The sequence below is a fragment of the Microcaecilia unicolor genome, chromosome 1 (genome assembly GCF_901765095.1).
Source record: "Microcaecilia unicolor chromosome 1, aMicUni1.1, whole genome shotgun sequence".
Taxonomy (NCBI): Eukaryota; Metazoa; Chordata; class Amphibia; order Gymnophiona; family Siphonopidae; genus Microcaecilia; species Microcaecilia unicolor.
The window spans coordinates 398816341-398832381 of NC_044031.1; the positions used below are offsets into that span (position 1 = coordinate 398816341).

At 43.3% G+C, this 16041-nt stretch overlaps 1 protein-coding gene across 2 annotated transcripts in view; it reads left to right on the plus strand.

The window, feature by feature from the left end:
* Positions 1-14394, plus strand: part of PHACTR1 (phosphatase and actin regulator 1) — a 436304-nt gene extending 421910 nt beyond the window's left edge. For both annotated transcript variants that reach the window (XM_030211092.1, XM_030211101.1), the window contains exons 12-13: positions 10004-10080; positions 13450-14394. In XM_030211092.1, coding sequence (XP_030066952.1) covers positions 10004-10080; positions 13450-13465 — 93 coding nt within the window. In that variant the 3' untranslated portion in view covers positions 13466-14394. The remainder of the gene's footprint in view (positions 1-10003; positions 10081-13449) is intronic.
* The last annotated feature ends 1647 nt before the right edge of the window (positions 14395-16041 follow it).

The window sequence follows — 16041 nt, forward strand, 5'->3', positions numbered from 1 at the left end:
GATTCCCCTTTCTACTTCTGTCCCATCTGGGTCGCCAATGAAACAGGTGGGAAATCAGGAGACGAAAGGCAAATTTTGGTTCCAAACAAGGCAACTTTATTGCTAGCAAGTGAACAGCACCGAGTAGCCTCGGGACACTGTGTGTCATAAATCATCTGACGCTTACATTTATACTTCCCTACTGGGCCTGCGCATTTGGCCCCTTACACGTCATACCTGTCATGCGCAGTAAACATTTGTAGTTCTTACAGTACAAAATTGTAGTCCCAGTACGTACACACGTCATAACACTGAAATGATACTGGCAAGAAAAACGAAACTTAGCAGCTTATTCTGTACACACACAATGCTCCTTTCTAGCACAGGAGATAAGGTGCGGCTCAGGAATGCAGGGGGGTGTCAGCACCCTCCAAGGTCGCCTATTCAGATGGCGTTGCTACGTGCAAGCTGGTCTTGTATAGGCCTTGCAAACTACTGTTACAAGCTATATATCTAATAGCCCTGCATTCTGTCTGTACATTAGTAAACAGCAAACTTGTCTTGTTAGTAAACAGTAAAACTGGATAAGGCACAAATGTCCAGTGCAGTAATAAGGTGTGGCCAAACAGCCAAAAGCAGAGGTAGAATACATAAGTAAAAGTCCATCAGTAGGCACAAAACATGAGGTTGTCCTGTTGCTCAGTAGTATTCAGGTAGTACCGGCGTTCCACTCCTTCAAGTGTATCTAATTAAAGGCAGATCTTGCCAAATTCAGGAAGAAATTAAATGAAGAACAAAGTTAAGAAGTCGGGGCTAGCATTAGAAAAACTATTTGAAGTTGCTATTTGCAAATAGTGGTGGGTTTGCTTCCTTGGTGCATACACACAGGCAGCTTTACACATTCAGAATTTTGAGGTGAGCAAGAGAATTTCACATTCATCAAAAACTGGACAGTCAGGAGTCAAGGTGTAGCCTAATGGTTAGGGCCATGGTCAGCCCTCCCCCCTCCCCCATTCCCCTAGACTCCAGGTGAATAGTTTCTTTGACTACTTAATCTGCTTTTTAATCTTCCCCTGTATGTGTATGTCTTTCATATCACACTTTATTACATTTAATGAATAATATTCCCCTAAATGTGTATACTGTATGTGCCATTTTCAGTCAGCCTTTTTTCTCAGTGGATAATTAACATAAGGTGCTGCCCACCTCTTTCTCCTTAGCTCAATGATGTAACAATTATAAAATTGATACATTTCTCTCACAGCTCTGCTGCCAAGGCAAAAATGACAGTTGGAAACCTCTCTTATTTTCTTAATACACTACAGACCAGTGTTGCCAGGTGGGCGGTTTTACCGCCCAATTGGGCGGTTTTCCGCGACCCGCCGCAGGAAATTTTTGCCCGCGGCGGGTCGCGGTTTTTTGGGCTTCTTTTTTTTATTTTCTGCGGTTTTTCGGGCGGTTTTTTCGGCCGCGGGGGGCGGGGTTAGTGACGTTTTGGGCGGGGTTAGTGACGTTTTGGGCGGGCCGATAACGGGGGAGGCGGGGCCGGTGACGGCGGGGGCGGGGTTGATGACGACGGGGGCGGGGTTGATGACGGCGGGGGCGGGGGTGATGACGCAGGGGTGGGGGTGTCAGGGGCGGGGTTTGAGTTTGGGCGGGTTTTGGGCTGTTTTTACGCTGGATTGGGTGGGAAAAAAATTTGCCACCTGGCAACACTGCTACAGACAGAGAAATTTACTTTTACTTGAAAACTTTTTATTAAGAGAAAACAGGTAAGAAATAATACACAAAATACAATTTCCCCAGAAATACAGTCAAGAATCAAATTCCCCCTCCCCACTCGCAGCTCCCCCCTCCACAATACATGAACCATCAGAAGTATAAGTAATAAATCACCAAACCCCCTCCTCCCCCCCCAACCTTCCCTCCAGTAACCAACAGAAAACAATACCCGAAACTATAGAGGACCTGTGGTCTGATGATCCCCCCCAAGCATCAGTCAACATAGGAAGTGAAGTCTCTAAACTGTAACCCAACCACCCTCCCTTACCCAAACCTAAATGGCAGAACAAAGGATGGTTAGCACCCCAAAAAAACAACATAGAAACTACAAACTCCCCAGCACTGAAAAGGAAGGAACCATGCCACTATAAGGTGTTAAGGAACAAAGTATGCCCTCGTGAACTTAGTGCGCAAGTAAGAATCCCGACTAACAAAAAATATTTCCAGCGTTTGAGTGAACCCTAGCTTCTCTAGCTTCCCACATGGCTGAGAAATTTGCTTTTATGTTTAATATATTTATTAATTTCAAATATCATAAACTCCATATTTGAAAAAGAAAAAGTACATTCCTCAGAAATTACTAATGAAGAAATATAAACATATTAATATTGAGTTAGTACTTCCAGTCCACAAATGGGATCCAAGATTAACAATTAAGGAGAATTAACTAAGAAATTTTACAAGAAATTATAAACCGGTTTTCTATGGTTCTCATATACTTTCAAAGCGTTACCGTTGAGAACTTCTGGCTACTATAAATTCGAAAAGCTGCAAGGAATAAAAAAAAACATATTTAGCTGACTGATAATTTACAATACACTTGCAAGGATATCGTAGGAGAAAAGTGGCTCCCATACGGAGAACCTCTGATTTTAACAAGAGAAATTGTCTGCGTCTTTTTTGGGTATCTTTAGACACATCCGGGAATATTCATACTTTGAAACCCAGGAAGTCATTGTCTCTGCTTCTAAAAAATGTTTTCATTATTAAAGCTTTATCCAAAGATAGAGCTAAAGTAACTAACAAGGTTGAAGCAGTTACTAAGTCCTCTGTTGGGGTTTCTAACAGTGCAGAGACATCATGAAGTTGCTCAGGTTGTTGTGAAGAGGTATCCACCATTTTAGTCGGTAAGTAGTAAGATTGTACAATAGGAGGTAAAATATTATCTGAGAATCCTAATATTTCTTTAAAATATCTATTTAGCATTTCTCTTGGAGTAGTTGTTATAGTTCTCGGAAAATTTAAAAATCTTAAGTTGTTAGATCTCTGAGCATTCTCCAAGTTTTCAATCTTTCTTCTCATATTTGTTAAATCTTTAATAGTGACTATTTGCAAGTCTTGAGCTTTCTCAAATTTCTCAGATAAAGATTTAGTCTTAGAAACCATATCCTTCCTTTCTGACTCTGCAGCCACAACAGTATTTTCTAATTATTTATCCCGAGTTTCAATGTGCTGTATTTGTGGGCATAACACTTTCCCCAAATTTGCAATTAAAGCCCAAAGGCTTTCTAAGGTAATGTCAGTAGGTTTCTCTTCAAGAAAATTCAGAGTACCTTGAACTCGTGTATCATTGGATTGAATTCCTTCTGCACCCGAGTTCACAGTTGCCTTTGTTCCTCCCACAAACTGAGATGAAAACTCCTGAGCAGGCAAAGGGGAAATCCCACCTTGTATTCTTCCACTCTCTAGGGTCGAAATTCCAGCTCCCGTCGATTCCCTCGTAGCACTTTCCAGAAGCTGCGGGGAAGACGCCATCAATGGAGGGAGAACGCTCAGGGGTTGCGGGGGCGGAGTTCGCCGGTTGGGGCTGAGTGTCACATCTAGCAGGGGCAGCGTCCCAGGCTCTCCAGCTACCCCGGGCACTGTCAATCCGCCGCTCACCGACCCTTCAGGAACCTGGAGTCCCCGTAAAAAGGTATCAATAGGACCACTTATCGTTGAGGTACGCCGGTCCGAGGGAGCTATGGCTGCCGCTTTCCCTCGACGCTTCGGCATTGCGGAATTCAAACAGAGCGAGGAATCTCACAACCGATTCAGTCGGCCATCTTGGATCGAAATTTGCTTTTAAAACTCACTGTGACCAAGATCTCCTCTCTCCCCAATTTCTCAATAAACCCTGCCTTTAGGGGAGGTTTCATTTATTTTCTCCCCTACCTATAAACCAAACAAGATACCCTACCTGACACCTTTAATAAATGTTATTTCTGTTTACCTTAACCTGTTCTCTGGCTTAATTTTATTCGGGCTTCAGGCCCTTTGTTCACATTACCACACTAAGGGCCCTGTTTACTAAGCCACGCTATAGGCACACTAACATTTTAGCACGCGCTGAAAAATTAGCTCACTAATGATAGCATTAGCATTTGCTAATTTTTAGCACATACTAAAATGTTTGTGCGGCTTAGTAAACAAGGCCCTACATTTATTTAAAAATGCCCATTAGTTCTGTTACCACGAAAAGAAACTCTTTATATGTCAAATTATATTATTAAAATATTGTACCGCTCCAAACAATTGTAGAGTGGCATGGGTTGCTCCTGTACATAGGGAATTCATATTATCATTGTCGATATGTTATAATGTCTACAATAGTTTCTGATTGATGAGAAATAAATAGTATCCAGCCTTTTATCTTTTGTATATGCTGGCTTATGCTGAATTTCAAGGTAAAAATTTATGGGTCATTTTCCAGCCTGTCTGTCTGTCCTAAATTATCCAGACAGCCAATTGCATAGTGCCACTATCCGGCTCCACCCACACTCCATCCCAGCACTCTCCACATGGTTCAGAGGCAATGTGTAAGAATATTTGCAGACACTATCCAGATAGTAGGTGCTGTTATCCAGATAAGCGTTTTTCAGTATTGATCCCTTAGTCTTTTCAATTGTTTCTTGCAATTTTTTTTCATTCCACACTAGCTATTATAATATCATTTAATACTTGTGGAGGCTTGCTATTAGGCAGACAGACAAGGGCATTAGTAGCAAGCATTTACGGTGGGCAAGTCACTTACTTAACTCTCCATTGCCCCTGCTACAAAATAAGTACCTATATATCATAAATAAACCACTTTGATTGTAACCACAGAAATGTGATATATCAAATTTCATCCCCTGTCCCTTTTCCTAAAATATAAAGAAATCAGTTTGTGTGTGGTTGGTAGCTGCAATGCAGCAGAAGCAGGAGGGGACACTTAAGCTCTCACCAGCTGACAAAGTAATGCAGAATCCCCACCCCGTGTTGGTTACCTTGGTAACAGGAAGACCAGGCTGGAGGAGGGGGCAGGGCTGTGGCAGGATCTCTGTGAGTTCCTATCTGCAAACACAGGGGTGGGCAACCTTTATACACATGAATATCAGCAGGGGCGTAGCTAGGTGGGGCCACGGGGGCATGGGCCCTCGCAGATTTAGCCCTGGCCCCCCTGCTTTCACCCCCCGCAGCCAACCCTCCCCTGCCACATTTGACCCCCCCTCCCCCCACCGCCAACCCTCCCCCACCATCAGGTACCTTTGCTGGCGGGGGTCCCTAACCTCCACCAGCTGAAGTCCTTTTCAGCGCCAGTCTCGGAATGTGCAGGATGTCAGGACTCACGTCAGAAACAGAATCCAGATCAGCGAATGCGCCGGACTCGGAGACCGGCGCTGAAGGGGACTTCGGCTGGTGGGGGTTGAGGACCCCCACCAGCAAAGGTACCTGATGGTGGCGGGGGAGGGTTGGCAGCAGCGGGAGGGGGGTCGAAAGGGATGGGGAGGGGCGGCGGCACCGAGGGGGGGGTCAAAAGTGGCGGGGGGGTCTGCGGCACCGGGGGAGCTAAAATGTGCTCCCTCACCTCGGGCTCTGGACCCCCTCCCACTGAAGTCTGTCTATACCCCTGAATGTCAGTACTATCCCTAAAGAGCTGCAACATTATCTAATATCAGAACCAGGGGCGTAGCCAGCCTTCCGTGGGGGAGGGGTCCAGAGCCCGGGGGGAGGGGGCACATTTTAGCCCTCCCCCCGGCGCCGCCCCCCCCCCCCCCACCGCCGACATTGCTGCCCCCCCCTCTCGCCGCGAACCCGCCGCCGCAGCCTACCTTTACTTTTGCTGGCGGGGGATCCCACTCCCCGCCAGCCGACATCTTCTTCTCAGTCGCTTCCTGCTCTTCAATTTGTTTGCTGACGTCCTGCACGTTGTACGTGCAGGACGTCAGACTCAGAGAACAGAACTGTTCTCTGAGTCTGACGTCCTGCACGTACAATTACGTGCAGGACGTCAGCAAACAAATTGAAGAGCAGGAAGGACTGAGAAGACGTCGGCTGGCGGGGAGTGGGATCCCCCGCCAGCAAAAGTAAAGGTAGGCGGTGGCGAGGGCGGGTTCGCCGGGAGGGGGGTCCTGGGGTGAATCTGCGGGGGCCCCGGCCCCCTCAGGCCCCACGTAGCTATGCCACTGATCAGAACTGGAAATGCACAGAGCTCCATAGGCCTTCTGTGATAATTTTTTTTTAATTGATTTATTTATTTATTTATTTAACTAAAAATGATAAAAACAAACTTCTAGAATGGATATTCTGAAAATATTTGTAAAATTCAGTATTTAAAATCACCAAAACTCCAGTTAATGCCTTTTCTGTGTATACTTCCCATGATCTCAGGGGCCACATTTGGCCCAGGGGCCACCCACTACTGTGCTAGCAGGTCTCACCTATTTTGGTGCTTGTGCGCATTTTTCAGGAGAGGGGGCTCATAGCTTTCATCGTATTTTCAGAGGTTAAAAGGTTAAAAACCTCTGCTGTAGAATATAATTGACTGTGGTTCTGCAGGATATCTTTTTTTCTTTATCACCTTGTCTAAAGATTGGGTCTTGTTAACTGGAACTAAAATGATTCATCACTTTGAGGGCAAAATTGCTGCAAAAGGTTTACAGCCCTGAAGCCGTTTGTCCTGTTCAACCATGACCTCCTGTCCTGCCTTGAGCATTGGTTTTTCCTATAACACCCACCTGCTGACAGCTCATACATCTTTTCACCAGAGCATAACACCCATTTGTATAATAAATTGGAAATAAGGGTCAACAACCACATTAAACTAAACTGTTAATAGTTACTAATCCTTATCACGCTATAAATCTTACATCTTTTACCTCTGAGAACATCACATATCCCCTTGACTCAACTATGAAAATCTTAAGGAGTCACAATTGGCCAATTCCTCACTCTAGATAACCAAATTTCCAAAGTCCTCTCATGTGTCTTCAATTCATTATGGAAATTGAGGAGACTAAGACCATTCATCGAAAAAACAGTCTTCCGTACTCTAGGTCAATCCCTAGTCCTAACAAAATTTGATTACTGCAACTCTGGGATCTCCTCAAAAAACTACAAACCGCTCAAAACACTGCCGCATGTCTCATATTCAGATTACCATACTTCAACAAAGCAACCCCCCTTCTCTACGATTTGCATTGGCTGCCAATAAAAGATAGAATATTATTCAATCTATGTACCTTCATTTATAAAATTTTGTATGGTTCGGCCACAATGTACATGAACAATCTCATTGAATTATCCTCAAGTAATGTCTCTAATCCATCTAGAGAATATCTTATCCTACATTTCTCAAATTGTAAGAAAGTAACCTACAAAACAATTCATACTGCTACCTTTTCATATCAAGGCACTAAAATTTGGAACTCCTTACCTAAAATCATCAAATGCACCAATTACTTTTTTGTTATTCCGGTCTTTTGAAAATTCACTGCTTCAGTCTAGCTTTTAATGAAATAAGCACTCATCTCAAATAAACTCATGGCATTTAATTTTTACCTCATCCCACCTCCCACTACTCCTGTCTACCCCGTTAATCCTAGCCCTTTACCTTTTTCCTATATATTTCAATTATCTAGCTTAAATCACTAAGGGGCCCTTTTACTAAGGCGCACCAAAAAAAATGGCCTGCGCTGGTTTTGGACGCTTGCAGGTCCATTTTTCAGCACGCCTGGAAAAAAAGGCCTTGGCTGAAAATGGACATACTGTAAAATTAAAACCCGCGCACGTCCATTTTTTGCCTGAGACCTTACCATCACTCATTGAGTTGGCGGTAAGATCTCATTCACTAACTGAGTGGTGAGCGTCAGCCTCTACACTGGCGCTTACCACCTGGTTAGCGCCACGTGGTGGAGAATGTCTGCCGCATGTTTTCTACACATGTCAAAAATGGAATTACTGCCTGCGGCACGCGGTAGCCAAGCGGTAGTTCCAATTTGACACGCATTGGACGCACGTGGAGGGGCATAATCGAATGGTGCCGGCCAAATCGATGGGCAACCATCTTCGGGGCCGGCTCCGCGAAGGGGCGGAGCCAAACTTATTTTAGAAATATGCTTGGAGCCAGCCAAATCGCTCGCCGGGTGTAGATGAGATGGCCGGCTCCGATTTTCAGCCATAATGGAAACCAAGGACGCCCACATGCAAACCCTTTGGTCGTGGGAGGAGCCAGCATTCATAGTGCACTGGCCCCCCTGACATGCCACGACACCAATCGGGCACCCTAGGGAGCATTTGTACAAAATTTTTAAAAGAAAACAATTAGCTTCCCTTGTGTGCTGAGTCCCCCAAATCCCCCCAAAACCCACTGTCCACAACTCTACAGCATTACCATAACCCTAAGGACTGAAGGGGGCACCTACATGTGGGTACAGTGGGTTTTGGGGGGTTTTGGAGGGCTCACATTTACTACCACAAGTGTAACAGGTAGAGGGGGATGGGCCTGGGTCCACCTGCCTGAAGTGCACTGCACCCACTACAAACTGCTCCAGGGACCTGCATACTGCTGTCAGGGAGATGGGTATGACATTTGAGGCTGGCATACAGGCTGGCAAAAAATGTTTTAAATTTTTTTTGTGTGTGTGGGAGGGGGTTAGTGACCACTGGGGGAGGTGATCCCCGATTCCCTCCGGTGGTCATCTGGTCAGTTTGGGCAGTTTTTTGGGTCTTGGACCTGAAAAAAAGGGTCCAAATAAAGCGGACCAAATTCTCGTGAAGGCCAGCTTTCTTTTTTCCATTATCGGGCGAGGACGCCCATCTATTAACCACGCCCCCGTCCCACCTTCGCTACCATGCCGACACACCCCCATGAACTTTCGCCGGCCCCCGCGACGGAACGCAGTTGAAGCCGCCCAAAATCGGCTTTTGATTATGCCGATTTGGCCGGATTCAGGAGATGGCTGCCCATCTCCCGATTTGTGTCTGAAGATGGGCAGCGATCTCTTTCGAAAATCAGCTGGATAGGCACCTACGCGCCTTATTGAAAGGACCCCTAAAGTATTTAATTACATCTGTTCCTAACATAGGTTTTGCTGGTCTAACATTATATGATGTATTTTACTTTCTGACGGGGTACCGCAGTAGCGGAGGACTGTGTGTCACTACATGGAGAGAAACCAGCAGAAGGAGTAATGAAGGTGGCAGGGCTTTTCCACAAAATACTAGAAGGCGAGAATTCTAATAATCAAAGTCTTTATTCTTCAAAACCCGACAGAGTACTGTGTTTTGGCAAAAGGCCTGCATATTTTACTTTCTGTTAATATATTTTTAACATGTTCATGCTTTTCTAATTGTTATGTAAGCAACATTGAACCTGAGTTCTACTTGGGCTAATGCGAGATATAAATATCATAAATAAAATTAATTATAGGTGATACCTTTTCGTTGGACTAACTTAAAGACAAGACAGGAATGGTATTTGGAGTGTCATTCAGTGGGAGCTGCTCAGAATGTATTGATCTGCTGGAGAGAGGATATTCTCAGAAGTTTGTTAAAGATTCATTAAGTTAGTCCAATAAAAAAGTACCACTTACAACTTGACTGTTGGCCCTTATTTCCACATATCCAAGTGGACTAACATGATAATCATAAAGATCTATAATAACTTGTAGACTTTATTTATGTACAGTGGGGAACTCCAAAACAATGGCCTATATTTTACTCTTGGAGGAAATGATAGGAGACCTGGAAAATCTTTGTAGCAAAAAGTGCAGATGAACTATATACTTATGACAAGGTTTTACAATTATACAGCACTCCCTTTTGTGACCTGTTTTGTCATTTTAATTAAAATTATTCGTATTTCAGGGTTGCTAAAGCATGTATGAGGTGGCCTGTGTACTGTTTCCTTCTTTCAAATTGAGGTATAGCTACATGAAAAGAAAAATCTATTTTTTTTTTACTTTGATTTGCTCACTTACAGATTATGTTTTAATTCTAGGCTGCCATTCGAAAAGAGCTTAACGAGTTTAAAAGTACAGAAATGGAAGTTCATGAATTAAGTAGGCATTTAACAAGGTTGGTATTCAGTTTTTCTCTGTGTGCATGTACTCTGGATCATTAATGTTACTTAGAAAGCAAATCACACACCAGTTGCTTAATTATAGAAATAATAAACTAGGAAATTGCTGAATAACTTTCTTAGAAAGGAATTGATGATTGATAACTATCTCTTGAAAGCGTTAAACCTTCCTATAGGTGGAAGCAGAAGTGCACCATAACATGTCAGTGTCCGGTTCACACTGAACCCTGTTCTATAAACATTTCGTGTCATATGCACAGAGAGGTTGATACAGTAAGCCACATAGTACATTCATGTGCTCAGGGCGCTGATGACTGTGTGTGCAGCTTCTACCACAAAATTTGGGAGAAAATAAATCACAGCGATGCAGTAACCTAATGAAATGTGTATTCAAAGTGCACAGAACTTGCACGCTAATCAGGGAAAGTCTGTTGAACACGTGCACATAAAGGTTCTGCAATGAGGGCAGCTTCACTGTGCACACATGCAAACAAAACAATAGTGTCAGCATACCTCTGTGCATGAACCAGAATGTTCTGCACATAAATATTAACTTCACAAAAACTTCTTCTGTATAAAATTGTTGCAAGGCTAATATTTATGCACAGGACAACATTCCGGTTCATATGCACATACATGCTGGTACTTTAATTTTCTTAGGAAACATGCACAGAGCTGTTACCTCCCCCCATTCTGTCTTTTAAAGTTGCAGGCACTTATGATCACAAAAAAAAAAGAAAATATTGGCATTAAATCCTCTTGACTAGCCTTTCTGTGCCACCTCAGACCTCGTAGTAAATTACTCGCATTGTGCACACATTAAAATCTCCTGTTTACTTCTGTGCGTTGCAGCAGATCACTTAATGGTCTCATTACTATTAATTTTCATATACTGTTTGCTTATGTGTACCATGCTAGTTAATTTCTGCATCTCAGGTAACCATGTGCTTCTGCTCACTGGAGCATTCTGCATTGGCCCCGGAATGAGACAAACTTATTGAACCGTTGTCCACTGCGAATGTTCCAGGAGTTAGACATCAAAATCCACAGCTTCTGAGCACTCACCCTGAATGATATTTCAAATATCATTCCTGTCTTATTTAAAGGAACACCCCAATCCCATCGATATACACTTATACTAGAGGCCAACCAAAACCAAATCTGCAGCCGAAATTCACCACTCAGTTTCAGCCAAAACTAAAACCAGTCCTTCTCTGCCTCCTGAACAACACTCACTCCCTCTTCCTGTGACCAGACAGAGCCCTCCCCCCCCCCACACAGACAGAGCCCCCTCCTGGACCCACAGTGGTCTCATGAGATTGCTGCTGAAGGTCTCAGCAGCCATTTAGATGGTGGAGATGGCAGGGGCAGGAGCAACAGGGACTTCTCAGGTAGGCCCAGGGAGGGCCTAGGAGTGGTAGGAAGGTAGCAATTTTAGTCGGGGAGGGAGGGGGAGTTTCAGTTTCATTCAAAAATAATGCACTGGCAATTTCGGCCAAAACCAAAACATGGCCGAACCTGAATTTTAGACCGGTTTCTGCATTGAAGCAGAAACCAAAACCGAAATTTGATTGACCTCTATATCATACGTATCTTGCACTGGTAGTCTGCATGCAAGCACAAATAGGGTGATTCAATCTGCCTTTTATTTATTGAAGGATTTGAGTAAAATAAAGCCCACGTTGCCAAGCACTGACTTTCGGATTGTAGTTCAAAGTTTAGTGTTGACAGAATTGGATTACTGCAACAGTTTCTATCTGGGCCTGGCACAAGTGAAATTTAAAGCTCTTCAGATTGTACAAAACATGGCCATGAGATTAGTGGCAGGTATTTCTCAATCAGAGTATGTCACTCCTATAATTATGAGGAAATTGCATTGGCTTCCTGTGTCTTTCAGCATCAGGTTTAAGGTTTTATTTTTGATTTACAAAGGAATGGCACCTTTTTATATGTGTCAAGTGTTACAGCTTTATGTTCCACCCCGTACATTGAGGTCTGAGGGTAAGAAGCAATTGTTGGTACCTTCTCTTTTTAATTTTGCCACTAGGGCAACAACTCTCTCAGCTGCTGGGCCTCTTTTATAAAACAGACAAGTTCCTACATCTTAATTCCAATTTGCTTCATTTTAGGACAGCACACTTTTTTGTGTAAATGTAAGAATAGAAAATAGCAGTGCTTCTTTGTGTGGTGCACAGCAATGTGCCTGTTTATTTGATTTGTTTTTATTATGAATGTTTTATTGTTACCCACCTAGTTAATAGCACAGGCTAGAAATTTATAAAATAAATACATAAATTAAAATAAAATAAAATGTGCTACCACTCTGCCTCTGCTTTTCCAGGTATTGAATGAGCAGCACATTAAAGCTGTTTTTTCATATTGTAGTTATGTTATGTTATGTTATATAACGCAAGACTTCTATTCCGCAAATACCTGAACAGTTCTATGCAGATTTCACAGTTCAAGAGAGAACTGGACAAATCAACAATCCAGGAATTACAATCTTAATCCAACACAATCTAATTCTTAGATAGTACATAGTTGTTAAATAAGAAAAGGTTTTAACGTCTTTCTAGAGAACAAATAGTTTGTGAGCGAACAAATCTGAAAAGGAAGTGAATTCCAGACTAAGACTACTTGATATCTGAGAGATGAAGCAAACATTTTTTGCGACTTAGTCCGCCTTACTGGTGGAAAATGTAACAACATCTGACTTGAGTCCTATTAGCAGGGCCATTATTTTTTTTTGTTACATTTGTACCCTGCGCTTTCCCACTCATGGCAGGCTCAATGCGGTGGGCAATGGAGGGTTAAGTGACTTGCCCAGAGTCACAAGGAGCAGCCTGTGCCTGAAGTGATTTTGAAAATAATGGTTCAAATCTCAAATTGTGCTCTGGCCTCTACAGGAAGCCAATGCAACTCATTAAAAAAAAAAGGAGTAACAGAATCAAATTTATGAGCTGTAAATATCAGCCTTGCCACTGTATTCTGTATGAGTTGCACCTGTTTAACCAAAGTTTTTGAGCAACCAACATAGGTGAGACATAGGTCTCCAGAGAGAGAGAGAGAGAAATTACAACTGAATAAAGGAAATGCATGCTAATACATGAGAATGGACTTATTCATTATAAACTGTTTCCCTATAAGTCATGAATGCATGTTGTACTGTATTAGCAGTAGCACATTGCTCACTAGAGTCTTAGCTTATTTTCCATGCATTCTGAATGATATAATAATTAATTCTCATCTGTCAGTGAAACAAATGATATTGTCACCTTAATATGCAGACTTGACCTGAATGGGATAATGTGAGCCTGATTTTCTTCAGTGTATTAATTTTGATGCCTCCTTCTCTTCATTTTCAGGTTTCATAGACCCTAGCAGTTCAATCCTGCCCAAGTACAATGCTGTCTTCAAAACATAAGAGGAACTGCAAGTGCTAGGGCAGCTCAGTTCTCTGTTATTTAAAATGTAAATCTTCTGAACTGCCTTTTTTAAGGAAAAAAAAGTGATATTTATTATACGTGCAATGGGAGCTCTCTCTGTCTCCTTATCACCTGATTTACTGGTCTTCAACACAGAAGGGTATCCTTGTAGGAAATGCATCGCAGACCAGCTTCCTTGTTTAAGACTTCAAAGAATATGGACCTGTCACAATTTCCAGGAATTCTTCTACGATATAGTTTCGATTCATTGTCCCACTCACTGGCTCCTATGCCCTGGGAGCCAGAAGAAACCCAAGAAGAATTTGTCTTGGAAGACATTAACCCAAGTTCAGGCTTCAACAGTGAAACCCATGCTGTACCTCGCCCATGCTAGAAACATTTAAGCATTGTGTTCATTTTGGCAGTACTTTTCTGGGTAATGATGGAGGCCCAGATGGGCCACTTGACTCTTTCCTTGCTCCCGTTTCCAGTTTAGGAGGTAAAACGCCTTCCCTGGAAGAGTTTTAGGGTGATTGTCCAGCATCGCCTTTTGCCTACAAGGAAACAATTTGGCTTCTGATGAGGAATATTGAGGTCTTTTCAACAGCTAATCTTTCACTCTGATGGTTTCATACATACGCTCACACAATGATAGCATTCTTTGATATCAACAAATGTCAGTTATGTTTCGAGCACCTGACTTGATGCCTAGCAAAATTTTACTTTTGTGTTACTGTAGAAATTTTGATAAACTTATGCTTCAGACTGAAGGAGGACACGATGTGTTCACTGTCTAAAAGCTGGCTCTAAATGAATAATCAGTGCATTAAGGGGTCCTTTTACCAAACAGCAGTAAAAGGTGGCCAGCGGTGGCGTTGGAACATGAGATTGCCACACACCAAGGCCACCTGATACTGTCACTGGTAAAAAGGCCTTTAAAAAAAAAAGGGCCAATACATTTAAAAAATTGCTGCAAATGGCTCCAGTGGTAATCCTGCTGCTTGATTACTGCTGGGCACGCCCCCCAGTGCTGGAAAATAAAAAGGTATTTTTTAGCACCTGAAATGGCGTGCGGAAGACCTGGAACTACCACCAAGCTCCTGGGCAAGTCTAGTGGTAGGGCCGATTCGCCGCACACCAAGCCAACAGTAGCCCTTTAGTAAAAGGGTCCCTAAGTCTAGACTTCAACCATTCTTCAACCACACCCCAGAGCTATTTTCTGTTGGAGCAGTTTTGACCTTGTTAAGTTATTTTAGTAGATTTTTTTTTATCATCTTAGAAACAAGAACAAAGAACCAAAGAACTATACATCTCATTACAAATAATAAAAAAAAAAATAGAATACAAAAGACAAAAAAGTCATACAAAAATAATTTTTAAAATAAAAAGCATTTTTAATAAATACAGAGGAAGACAGCTCCAGACTTCTAGTGCTGTGGGCCAGTAGGATTTTCAGTATAGCCACACTAAGGTGGTCATTTTAGAAGCCCCTATTCACATCTAAATCCCAGTTTTCGAAAGCCAAAATATGGATGTCCAAAAGTCATATATGTGCATTTGGCGGGGGGGGGGGGGGGGGGAGTGTATTTTGGGTGGTACTAGGATCAGCCGAAAAAAATAAGTTAATTTCTTGTTTCAGAAGGGGAATGCTGCTACTACTACTACTAATACCATTATTTCTATAGTGATGCTAGACGTACGCAGCGCTGTATACTAAACATGTAAGAGACAGTCCCTGCTTGATAGAGCTTACAATCTAATCAAGACAGACAAACAGGACAAATAAGCATGTATATCCGCTGACATCAACATCGGGATTTAAACCTGCTTCAGGGAACATCTAGGAGAGAGAAAGCTGCTCCACTGGGGGTATTAGGGGTGATTGCCCCTTTAATTGCCCCCTGATTTTTGCCCCTCCCCTCCAAAAGCGATACTGGCAAAGGATATTGGGCTCTGTGACAGTGTCTGAAAAAATATATGTGTGTTGCTAAAATGACTGACATGTAAGTTTATTTTCCAGCACATACACATGTATGTTCTGAAATACCAACATGTTGCCATGTTGAGCCCAGGGGCAGACTGACAGTGATCTGGGCCTCCAGGCAAAAGGGGTCATAGCCCCCCCCCAGGGCCATGCCCCCTGAGCTTCCGCAGCCGCCCCCACCCTTGTTTCCAGCACCCCTCTGCACACTACAACCCCACCGGGCCTACCTTGAAGAGCCCTGGTGGTGTAGTAGCCTCTTCAAGGGAGCATGAAAGAACCCCACTCTTTCCTGCCCACTACACTGCTCTATCCGGCATCGCCGCTTCTTCTCAATGGCTGCCAAGACTTCCTGGAGCAATCTCATGGGTCTCTGCAACCATTTTGAAGACATGGCGCTGCCGGACAGAGCAATGCAACGGGCAGGAAAGAGTGGGGTTCTTTCCTGCCCCTGAAGAGGACTTCACTGAGGTTTAGAGAGCTGTACTGTGCGGGGGGGGGGGGGGGGGGGGGGGAGAGGCACTGGGTACCCCAGACCCCCTGGGCCCTTG